Below are 12,848 nucleotides of genomic sequence, written 5' to 3'. Positions count from 1 at the left end.
AGAAAAATACAGAGAAGTTTATACTGAAGTGCAGGTGCAAAATCAAGAACAAGAGAAAAGACATGAAGACCTGCAGTGTACGCTTCAGGAAACGCAGAGGAGAAATAAGGAGTTAGAAGGCACGTGCAACAAAGTGCAACAGAGAAATGCAGACATGCACAGGGCAAAGCTTCCTCACTTGATTCTGAAGAGTAGCCTTGTCTTCCTCTCCCTCCTACCAACTCTCCTCTCCATTCTGTTCCCTGTTGGCTAGGAGGGCAATCCTACTGAGGTGGCGGAACGCTGCCACTCCCACTCACAAACAGTGGTTATGTGACCTCATGTTGTGTGTAGAAAAGAGAAAATAAGACATTCACTCAGAACTCTACTGGGAAATTTCAAAGCATGTAGGGTCCTTTCCTTGATGCATTTCAAAATCTATAACAATTTTTCAGCAAACTCTCTTATGTCAGGTGTGGAAAAACAGTGTACAGGACTAGGGCAGTGACCTGGGTGGGAATGAATTATTTTGCAGGGATTATGTTATTTGGGGAAATATTAAACATATGTTTATACTTCTCTTTTTTTCTTTATTTCCCTTTTTTCTTTTCTTTTCTTTTCTCACAGCGTTAAACGAACGGGCTAATTACCCCAAATGTACAGATCATCTGTAATCCTTTTCTTCTCTTTTTGTTTATATGTATGAAAGAAACACTCAATAAAAAGACATTGGCTAAAAAGTATAAAAAGAAGAATTGGGTTATGTGTTGGAGGCCACGTTAATGTTTTACATTTTTAGCAGTGTGCTCTCCTGGTTTGACTCACCCAATAAAGAAAGGGATAGACACAAAAAAGTGTTCTCTTATGAGATAGGCCAGAATATCCGCAGATGTTTGAAATAAGAAAGACCCATGCATAATATGCATTATTTAGACTGATGAAGACCATAGATTTTACACACATTTGGATTAAAAATGTAAAAGTAAATCTCATGTGAATCAGGATATGACATGTAAGCATTAACCACAGCTGCAACAGGGGAGAGAAGGAGGGTAAAAAATGGTGCATGCAGGTGTGACCATGGGGTGATTTAATGGTTTCTGTGGCATCAGTTGGAAGCACCGCCAGACTGCAGCATATGAAAATCAACCTCACTGCCTATTAGATTTAATTGGTCATTAATCAAAGGTGTGGGATTGCGGTTCCACATAGATCCGTCCCACTTTAACCCCTGGTCTGAACACATACTGTATGATGATTATTGAAATGTTCTTTCATGTTGTCATCTGTTCATGTTCTTCTGCTTCAGTGTATTCATCAGTATTTGAGACACTGAATGCTTCACAAGTTCTTTAAACAAGAAAAAAAACTTGTTTAAAGAACTTGTAAATGTAAATTAATATGCTGTTTTTCTCTGTGTATGCTCACAGAGGCGTCCTACACCCTGCTGCTCTATGACGAGTTATTGGAATGGTCAGACAGGCCGCTCAGAGAGTTTCTCAACTACCCCATGCAGAGCGAGTGGCAAAGGAAAGAATATTTGCATCTCACTATCATCCAGAACTTCGACAGGGGGAAGGTAAGCTGGAAAGCGCCAGTTTTTCCTCCACAGTCATCCGTCCAATACATTTTGCATTTGACTTTACAGAAACCAGAACATTTGTCATGTGATGTAATCTGTGACGTTTCTAGCACACTGGCAAGGTAGAATGAAGGAAGTAAGCTGAGCCCAAACACCAGCAGGACAACTGGTTCCCTATAACACCGCTAAATGCCAGTGAATGTACTGTGCCAGTGTAAAGCAACAGCATGTTCAGTTTTATTCAGAGGAATTTGTGCCAAGCTAATACCCAGCAGCACGTCAGCTTCTCATGCATATTCAAGAGCCTTCTAATTTAAATGCATTTCTATTTCATACCTGGCAACGAAATATAGGCGCAGACATATTATTGATGGCTCTCCTAGAGTAAATATATGCTGGCCATTAATACGTATATTTCAAAAATAATAAGCACCAACAGTTTCATGAAACATTAATAGTCGGCTCAGACGCATCGGGGTGAAAGATGAGAGAACTTCTTTTCCTGTTTGTTTAGTAGATACGACATCATTCACGTAAAATGAAGAGGAAGGCCAAAAGCCTTGTACAGAGATATTTCTATCTGTTATGAACTGTGACGTTGACTAGAGGTCGCAGCACCTCTTCCACTTAATCAAGGGAATTGCAGGTAGCTGTAATTAGAGCGGGATCCATATTGTCCCACAGTATTCCACACTGTTCCTCTCAGATGGCGATGATGGCCACGCTGACTGTTAAAGCATGATTCGCTCTGATGGTGCCGCATTTAGCTAAAATAATCTCATCAGTGAGAAATGCGAGCGCAAACAGAGCTCGGCTAATTCAGGACGCAGCGTTTCTCACTTGATAAACGGTTCCCAGGCTGTAGTTTTGTTTTCGTCTCTCAGGAGTTGCTTTCTTTCATCATCCCAACTTCACTTCTCTTTTCCAGTTTTATCTCGTTATCCTAACTACCTTTGCTGTTTCTCTGTACTCTCAGGGGAAGGGGGGAAATGGCAAAACAAAACTACGCTCACCCTCTCAAAATAACGCATCATTACCTCTGATGTTTGGGGGGGAAATCTCTTTGAATCGTTAAAAATGCCACCCCTCGTTACTCGTAGTGCAAATATCCTTTACATTCACGAATTATGCCATCTTCCAGTGCTCCCGATCACAGAGTGGAAGGCAGCAGGAAAGGAAAGCTTTTCATTTAATTAGTAAGATGGTTGGTGCTGCACGTACCTGCATCGAGAGGTTGTTCGTGTCTGCTGGCGTTGTTGACTCGCCAGTGCCATCCAGTGGAGACCGATTGTGTGAGCACTGCAGAACAAGTGTCTTAGTGTTAAGTAGGTTTCGGGTCAGTCTGTAACTGTCAGACTGGGCACGATGAAGGTGACAGGGAATAAGTGTGTGTTTTTGTGTCCTCAGTGTTGGGAGAATGGCATCATCCTTTGCAGAGAGCTTGCTGACCAGTACGAGTCGTACTACGACTACAGGAACTTGAGTAAAATGAGGGTAAGTTGTTCCAGAAGCTGTGGGGATGCTGCTTGAGGAGTCCTTTGTTTTTTTGTAACCTGATGATGCCCTGGTTAGTCAGAAAAATGCATAATAAAACTAACAGATTAGACACTGTTGGTTTATAAGCAGTTTTGTCTTTTATTGTCAGATGATGGAAGCATCTCTCTATGACAAGATCATGGATCAGCAAAGATTAGAACCTGAATTCTTCAGAGTCGGATTCTATGGGAAGAAGTTTCCTTTCTTCTTACGGGTATGTAAATCACCATATTCCCTCTTTGTCTTGAACAGCTAGTTGAAGGGAATAATACTTTCACCCTCTTCAAAAAAGAAACGGCGCTTCTGAAAGAATTAACTTTTCTTATATAAGACTCTTCCAGTGGAAGGTGACATTCAGCAAGTCTTATTCAGTGCCATTTAATGATGTAACAGGCCCTGTCCTTGGTGGAGTTTGCAGATGGTGCTGCAGTTTCAGTCTGTGCCCACTAGATGTCAAGCTAACCCCACGCTGCTTCTTTCCTAACCCCCCTCCACTGCAGAATAAGGAGTTTGTGTGCCGAGGCCATGACTACGAGAGGCTGGAGGCGTTCCAGCAGCGGATGCTCAACGAGTTCCCCCACGCCATCGCCATGCAGCACGTAAACCAGCCCGACCAGACCATATACCAGGCAGACGCACAGTGTATCCTTCAGTGTACATGGAGGCATGAAATAAAGTTGTGGTCAAACATGAAACCCCAACTAAGCAGATACAATCTTGGACGTGGGGACTAAACCGACTGCATATGCATGTGTACTGTGCTGCCAGGGAGGCTCAGCTAGCCTCGTGTATACATGTACACAATTGCCCTGCAGGCGACATGAGGCACATGCTATCACGCAAACATACAGTGCTGCAAATTGCATGCAGTATACAAAATGTAATACAAATCACAATCAGACACACTAAGGCAGAGGTCCCCAATCCCAGTCCACGAGGGCCGGTGTCCCTGCAGGTTTTAGATCTCACCCTGGGTCACCACACCTGAATCACATGATTAGCTCATTACCAGGCCTCTGGAGAACTTCAAGACATGTTGAGAAGGTCATTTATCCATTTAAATCAGCTGTGATGGATCAAGGACACATCTAAAACCTGCAGGGACACTGGCCCTCGTGGACTGGGATTGGGGACCCCTGCACTAAGGTGTTGCATTTCCTTAAACACAACAACTAAGCCATGTTCCTACCAGGGACCAGGTACAAATCAACTAACCTAAGCTCAAGCTCCCTTCATTTTTCTCATTTCCATGCAGTGTTCAGATTCACTCCTATAGTATGTGGGACTTTTTAATTATTCACACCAATGTAAGGGACAACTGTTGGCCTAGATAGAAGAGGGAAGAAAACAGGCAGACTCGATGACATAGTGACACAAAGACTGAAGGAAACAACAGTAAAAGAGAGAACAGGCTGAAGATAGACATGTTTACCAGCTATGAAAGTGAGGCTGGTGTCTGTCTTTCTGTGTGTGTGTGTGTGTGTGTGTGTGTGTGTGTGTGTGTGTGTGTGTGTGTGTGTGTGTGTGTGTGTGTGTGTGTGTGTGTGTGTGTGTCATTGCGGCAAATTGCAGTCTTAGTGTAGCAGGAACAATCGCAAAAAGGTTTAAAGTATTTTGGCAGGTGTTTGTATGTCTTCCTGTCTGGAGGTTGGCAGAGTTTGTCAACACAGTAGTGTTGCAGCCCTCAAAGTTGCCATTAGGAAATATTCCAGGTGTGCGGGTGACATCAAAATGTAAACTGATTAGAAAATAGCCTCAAGTTAAGATGTACTTTTCATCTTTGAATAGTTTATGTACAATGTGCCTACCTTTTATACAGACGCCCCACTCAAAGTGACGTCTGAATGAAGTAGCTGCTGTGTTGTTCTCACATTAGGCCAATCAATAGTCTCTCTGATTGCTCACCCATCTGTAAATCCTTGATACAAACACTCATGCATATGAATTCATGTGCGTCAGCTCTCCTCCCTCTCTCTGATATAGTTGTTCATCAGCGCAGGGTTTCTCATAATAAAGGAGAGGCTGGGCATTTTTGAAAGACACTTAACTCACTTTTCACTCCTTGCCTTTTTACACTGCTCAAGTTGTCAAGTCTCACTGTATGTTTTCTCATACTAGTCAAAAGAAAAACTTATTTTTCCCTCTTGCTTTACAGTGTTGGGCAAAAGTTTTGAGTCACCCATCATTTCCTTTAATTCTGCCAGGAAAAGGGGAAGTAGGTGCTGCGATTTATTGAAACATGGGGAAACATACATGACAATACAACATATTAAGCAAAAAAACCAGCTTGTATAATCCTAACAAGCTTGGAAGTCAATATGTGGTATGATCACGTTATGATCACGTTTATTCTTCAACATAGCCTGAACTCCCTTAGGCACGTTTTATTGTCATTTCTTTAAGTAGTCTTCAGGAATAGTTCACCAGGCTTCTCGAAGGACATATAAAGATCTTCTTTGGATGTTTGATGCTTTTTGTTGCATATTCTGTCAGGATGATTGCACACTGCTTTAATAATGTTGATCTGGGGAGGCCAGTCCATGACTAATAGTGCTCCACTGTGCACTTCTCCATCCAGATATGCATTTAATGCATTTGCAGGGTATTTGGGATCATTGTCATGCTGAAACATTGTTGCCAAGCAGGTGTTGTTTTGTTGTTGATGATTCAAAATCTCACAGTACTTTTCTGCATTTATTGCATCAATTTTGAAGCGTTTCCCAAACAATGACAGAACCTTCACCATGTTTTACACATATATTACACACATTACACACAATTTGAACAAAATTTGATATGTACTGTGCATTAGAACCTGACTAACATAGGATTTTTAAGGCCGTACCGACATTTGTAATTTCTCATACTCATATATAGACCGATATATCAGATTTTGAAACGTAAAAAGATTTTCCTCACAGTTATTTTGTGAAGATATTAGTGAGTCTGTTCTAGAAATAATTTGACAATGCAGCTTAACCCTCTCGAGGCAGGCGTTGCCGATTTGCAACAGTTAAAAACTAACATCCTGATTACCCCACATACATATTTTATATGAGGTTTTTTTTTTTTTTACTCAGAAGTACCACTGCAGGACTTGGTTGTGCATTAGCAACAAAAAGTTTAATTTGAGCCTGAGAGGTTTAAAATTAAACTTTATGGTTTCAAAAACGTGTTGTCAACATGGAAGTTGCGTAGTGCCCTCTGGTGGACAAACTACGCAACATCATCACTTACAACATGGTCGAAAGGTGTTTCTTCTGTCTCATCTTTTAAAAATTTCCTTTATCAGCAATTACAAATGCTGATACACATATCAGCAAATCGCTGATATTGTTCAATGATATTAACTAGCTGATACGTTGGTCCGGCTTGACTATGCATTAGTCCAGGGGTAGCGAACTCCAGGCCTCGAGAGCCGGTGTCCTGCAGGTTTTAGATGTGTCCTTGATCCAACGCAGCTGCTTTAAATGGCTAAATTACCTCCTCAACATTTCTTGAAGTTCTCCAGAGGCCTGATAATGACCTAATCATTTGAGTCAGATGTGGTGTCCCAGGGTGAGATCTAAAACCTGCAGGACACCGGCTCTCTAGGACTAACGTTCCCTACCCCTGCATTAGTCTATGCAAGCAAATGTGTGGCCAATATCTTGATTAAAGATATGCACATAAGCTCTTGCCTATGTAGGTCTTTGTCCTGTTTGAAGTTCCGATATGCATTCGGGTCATTGAAGATTTCTTTCCATTTAAGTCTGCAGTGCTTCCCTTGTCACTCTCTCTTGCACTTTCCTTAACTTCAGGGGCTTTCAGACCTGCAGATCTATGCTGTAACCCCCATCCCCGACAGTCAGGATGTGCTACAGAGAGATGGAGTGCCTGACAACATCAAAAGCTTCTACAAGTTTAATCACATCTGGAGGTTCAGATATGACCGGCCCTTTCACAAGGGCACCAAAGACAAGGAGAATGAGTTTAAGGTAAAGAACATTTCTCTGCATTTATCTAAGGTTATCTTCTCTTCAAACCATTGATTGTGGATTAGTGCTGAGTAGAAAAAGGGAAAAAAATGAGTCTGAATGTGGAGTCACTGCAAAATGTTATGTGCTATGAAAACAGGTCTTTTTTTAATGAATATTTCAAAAGTTAAAATCATACATTTCTGAACATTAACATTTTTCACTGATACGAAACGGTTTCATTTACTTCCTTCTCTGCCCGGTTCATCCATCATGGGCCATGTAGGGAGTGATAGTTTGAACTAGTGCTCAGGTATTACTTTGTGTATAGTGCATGTTTTATTCATTGTGACTCCGGTATCAGTAATTATACACAGGAACTCGGATACTAGTCAGAGCAGTGTACTGCTTGGTGCAAATGAAGCCTGTACAGCGTGATGCAGTTACACACACTCAAACAGTCACGCAGATGCACACACTCTAAACAGATATGCACACCCGACACACAGACGCGGATATTATTGTCATAAATATTCTGCTTTGATGCACACGCTTCATGCAGCCTTCTCATCTCACTTCCATCAAGGCTATTTGGCCAAATTTAATCGTGATATCATATTTCCATCAGGACTGGATATTTCTGGTCCTTAGATGGAAATAATATCTATAATAAACTTTCACATAGTGACAAGAGTATGCCGCAGAAAGGATATGGTAATAAACTGAAGTAGGAAAGAAAGCTTTTCTTGAAGTTTCTATCTGCATGACAGAAATTGCTTTTTTATGTGAGATTCTGCTTTCAACTTCCTGCTCTTAAACTGCAGTGCATGTTTTTTTTCCTCTTTTTTTTTTTTTTTCTTAAGACTTGTTCAGGAGGATTTCTTGGCCTTAAAAAACATAAAATCAATAAAAGGGCAGCAATGTTGTGCAGTGCATCGGAAGACCTTTCTTCAACCTGAGGACACTGGATCAATAGTGCATGTCAGCGCTCATCTGCTCTGCTGGAGTGTCCTTGAGCAAGATACTGTCTCTAAATAAATGAAGCTATACTGTGTTAGCATCTTGATCATTAGAAGGCCTTTAGAAGGGTCAGCTGAACAAAAACGCCCCCAAAGTTGTGAAAGGATTACCGATTTTTGAAAGAAATTAGGATAAAATAAAGATGTGGGGGTTAAGGTAACAGATATAGCCAATACTTAGGTTTAAAGGTAAAAATACGCAAGTGACACAAAAATATAAAGTAAAAATACCATCCATCCATCTATTCTCTTCCGCTTATCCTTTTTTAGGGTGGGGGGGGTGCTGTCTTAGGGCAAGGGGCAGGGAACACCCTGGACAGGTCGCCAGGGCTAACACATAGACACAGACAACCATTCACACCTGCATTCACAACTATGGGCAATTTAGAGTTACCAGTTAACCACAATTGAACTCAGGACCTTCTTGCTGTGGGCAACAGTGCTAACCAGCGTGCCGCCCAAAGTAAAAATGCATGGATCACATATCCATAACTCTTTGCAATTGCCCTTTAGCCCCAGTTAGTATAACAAGATGTTAAACTAACATGGTAGCATGCCCACTACACATCAGATTGTCACTGTGATTAACTTAGAACACCATTACTAGCATTTGGCATGACACATCACTGTGGCATTGAGGTTACAGTTCACGAGAAAAACTAGCATGCTAGCTGTTTTTAAAAACTAGCATGGCTGTATACACTTAAACATGCTGTTGTTCTTATTAAGTAATAGCAAGCCTGTAGATCTTGACAAGGAGGGACATTTCTAGTGCTAAGTACAGGACAGTACCCCCCCCCCCCCCCCCCCCCCCAAAAAAAAAAGATAAAATAAAATAACTGTTTGCCGTCTATATGTAACATGTCTATAAAGTAGTGTTGTTTCACTTGTATTATAAATCTATTATATTTAGAGCCTGCTGTTAATATTAAAATTTCATAGCTTGCGTGCTGTCTTAATGACCTTTTGAGAGGCTGGAAGTATAACAAGCATGCTGGCTGACAGCATAACTGTTGGAGAGGATATTAGACATATGACATATGAGTAAAAGTGTGTTTTTGGGTAGTAGGCATTTTTATATTTTCCTCTAACTGTGGATCAACAATGAAATCCTGAACAGTGCTGCCACTAAGATATGTGTACAGCAAGCCTAAGTATTTATAGATTTTTTTTTTATATGTTTAGCAATCAGCTAATGCTCATGGATCTATTGTGTGAATGCAGAGTCTGTGGGTGGAGAGGACAACTCTGACTCTGATCCAGAGTCTTCCAGGCATCTCCCGCTGGTTTGAAGTTGAAAAGAGAGAACTGGTGAGTGTGTCCCAGTCTGATGAAATAGCAGTGAAGGCATAAACACAACACACAGCCATTTCACACAAGGGACACAGTGATACTTTCTTTTTTTATTATTCTGCAGGTTGGAATTTAGAGTAATGACAGCCAATACACAAGTATTGATCCAAGTCATTAGACTGAGCAGCAATCATGACCTAAGTCATAGGTTTGGGGCTATTGGATGTTCAGTTTCCGCAATTGGTTTGATTGGATGTCACGCTAAAAGCCAAACTGCTTTACTTTGATTACCAACGTGTCCAATTTTTAGAATTGATTTTTGTATTGGGATTTCTTTCCCCTGTAATTGGCAAATTCCTGTCAAATTTGACACGGGACAATTGCTACACTGTTACATGTAAATGCTTTGTCTTCTCAATCAGATTTCTAAGGGTCAGATTTACACAGATTTTGAAATGTTGTTCTGTGCAGTCCAACACAGTGTCTGTCTGTGATGGTCTAAGCGCATATTCTTTACTTCACAGCTGCTGAGCGTGGTGTGAAATATGGATTGTAAAGCCAGTGTTACTCTATGATGGCTGTGGAGTGCAGTAGCATTTAAAATGGAGTCTGGCAAAAGCTCAATTAGCAAAAGGATTAAGCTTTGTGTGAGAAGGAAAAAATACAGAAAAAGAAATCAGGATGAAGGAAAAAATATTTCACTGTGCCTTCACGAGTATGTGACAAAGTGTCCATATGTTTATGTATATTTAAAAAAATAGTACTTAGTTTTAAATGAAGCTGCTACAATAATTCTTTATAATAATGGTTAATAAATTGATACATGTAGGTGTTTTTTGTAAATAACACAAATACAATTAAAGATACTGACACAGCTTTGCAGCTGCCTCACTCAGAGCGCAGTTTTCACTGAAAAGGCTCTTTAAAGCATTTCCAACAAATTTAACAAGAAGCTGGTATCGAGTGTTTACTTCTAAAAAGACTCATTTTGGATGTGAAGTATACCACATAATAAATAGGCTGGCGCTAAAACTTTTACCATATCAACTTAAAAGGTCCAAATGATTTTGGCAACATTGTATTTTTTTAAGCAGCTTTTCAACTTGCTGTATTTTAGAAGAAGAAAAAACAGCTCTGTTCTGGGACAAAAAAGTGGTCAAAACTAAAGTATTACAAGCTGAAATATCCTGATTTGTAGAACCTAATATGTTTTAAACTGCTGCACCTTTCACTATAAAGGACCTCAGTAGCATTTATTATTTAGCAGACCCTCTAAAATTCCCACATTACTCAAATACCTTATAGATATTTTAGCTTCCAGATATTATTTGTAAAGCTCCCTTTAGAGCTTCATATAAAAAGCTACAAAATGTTTCTTCATCCTTCATGTGTACAGGTGGAGGTAAGCCCACTGGAGAATGCGATTGAGGTGATCGAGAACAAGAACTTGCAGTTGCGCACATTGATCACCCAGTGTCAGAGCCGGCAGATGCAGAACATCAACCCTCTCACCATGTGCCTCAACGGGGTCATCGACGCCGCAGTCAACGGGGGACTGGCCCGCTACCAAGAGGTATGAATGGCTTGCTGGAGGATAAGGTTGGAGGATTTTAGAGACCTAAGCAGGAATGAGAGGCAGTGACATATGGATTACCTAATGATGCATGAAGGTGGCTTAAAATGGAGAGATGTATGGATGGACAGAAAGTGTTTTGTGGAGGGGTGGAGCGGATGAACAGATGGATGGATGGATGCATTGATGGCTGGATGATGGCTTGACCAAGTAGATGGATGAGTGGAAAGCTGGAGGGGGCGGAAGTGGGAAAACAAGATGGATGGGTAGTGTAGGAATAGGTCGGTGGGGGGGATTTTTTTTGGTCAGATAGAATGATAAGGTGGATGTGGGGGGAAAAGAGACGGGAGGTCAAATAATGTTAGATAGAAGAATGGAAGGAGTTTCAGGGATTAGATGGCTAATGTAGTCCTAAAACTTGGAAAGAAGTTGCCATGTTTGCAAATTACTGAACTTTAATGCCCTAAAAATAATTTTCACAATGTTCTCTAACAAATTATATATAAATACGCCGCTTGTGTATTTTGGAGCAAGTATGTGTTCCAGAGAGAACAATTGCTAAAATGTGTTTAAGTAAAACTAGATGGGAACATCGTCACCGTAACACTAAACACAGGACCAAATTGGTTGTGTATTTAGCTTAATGTTAGCATTTTTGCCACTATGTTCATGGCTGTGCTTTAAGCTTTATCTGTGAAAAAAAATGAGTAACAACCACAGCTAGTTTAGCTAGCATAGGCTCCGGAACAGCTTATTAGCTAATGCATGGAGATTACAGCACCAATGCTTTATTTGGCAGAGACATAATGCCAGTTCTTTATAGTGCTACAGTCATTAGTAAAGATTATAAGGATCTCAATCAGTGTGGGTGTACAACTCGCAACTTTACCTTAGTACCTAACCCTTTTGGTGACATCCACCAAGTTTAGCTAATTATATACCAAGCCGAATTCTTAAGGAGGCAGAGTACCAGATTAATAAAGTGCAAAAATCTTCCTAGTCATATCTTCCAATCACACAAACTTATAGTATTTATATGATGAAGTGGTAACAGATTGGTATGGAAAGTTGAAATATGGGCAATCTCATCGAGAGCTCCATTTACTGCTGCTTTTTTAAATGCTCCTTGAGTGGAGACACTTTAACCATTAGGAGCTCAATTCAAAAGAAAGAAGACTAGAAAAGAAGAAATAAAGATTTTTTTTTTGTTCTCTACAAATTGAGTGGACTCGGCTGCCTTCTCTGTGTCGCATAGCAACCACTGTGACAATGGATGTGTGTTCTGTGGAACATATACTGTATGTGTGTGCTTGTGAGTGAAGCGCATGTCCTCAGTACAAGTACCCTATTAAGGGTTGTAGGACGCCGATAAGAGCCCAAAAATAAGCATTTTAGAAGTGCTCTTTATCTTTGCTGCCACTATTTTGCTGAAAACCAAAAAAAATCTGTATAAAATGTTGCAACTTACAAAATATTTCCTCCCGTTTTACACATTGTTTACAAGATTAGGTAAATATTGATATGCATAGAGATGTTGTTCCTCTGGGTAAACACTGACCAGCGTCTCCTTCAAATCTTTTGTAATTTATATTTTTACATAAATAACAGAATGTGATCATAGCACATGAGCCTGACACAGATTTGACCTTTTTTGTTTTGTTTTGTTTTATTTTTAAAAAAAATTTCTGCAGCAGACACATTGGCACCAATAATCAGCAGCTCATTTTTCTTGGCAGAATATATCATGCGATGCCCCACAGACTGCATCTATAAATCTATTAATTTACCCGCGTAATGCCGATTGACAGCTGTGGAGGTTTGCTCGGCTCCAAATGAAGGAGAAATTGTCGTTATTAATATTCAGATTTATTGCTGCAGTTTGAGTTGAAACCCTTGAGGGGGAATGCCGT

At 40.4% G+C, this 12,848-nt stretch overlaps 1 protein-coding gene across 4 annotated transcripts in view; it reads left to right on the top strand.

The window, feature by feature from the left end:
• dock4b (dedicator of cytokinesis 4b) overlaps positions 1-12,848 on the top strand; it is a 138,418-nt gene that overhangs the window by 103,099 nt on the left and 22,471 nt on the right. For all 4 annotated transcript variants that reach the window (XM_040035136.1, XM_040035135.1, XM_040035137.1 and 1 more), the window contains 7 exons: positions 1,410-1,558; positions 2,969-3,055; positions 3,207-3,311; positions 3,598-3,739; positions 6,908-7,074; positions 9,297-9,383; positions 10,762-10,938. In XM_040035136.1, coding sequence (XP_039891070.1) covers positions 1,410-1,558; positions 2,969-3,055; positions 3,207-3,311; positions 3,598-3,739; positions 6,908-7,074; positions 9,297-9,383; positions 10,762-10,938 — 914 coding nt within the window. The remainder of the gene's footprint in view (positions 1-1,409; positions 1,559-2,968; positions 3,056-3,206; positions 3,312-3,597; positions 3,740-6,907; positions 7,075-9,296; positions 9,384-10,761; positions 10,939-12,848) is intronic.

Source organism: Simochromis diagramma, unplaced genomic scaffold (assembly GCF_900408965.1).
Source record: "Simochromis diagramma unplaced genomic scaffold, fSimDia1.1 OVJJ01000816.1, whole genome shotgun sequence".
NCBI classification, from domain to species: Eukaryota; Metazoa; Chordata; class Actinopteri; order Cichliformes; family Cichlidae; genus Simochromis; species Simochromis diagramma.
The sequence above is the reverse complement of the archived record's forward strand: the minus strand, read 5'-3'. Positions and strand labels throughout refer to the sequence as shown.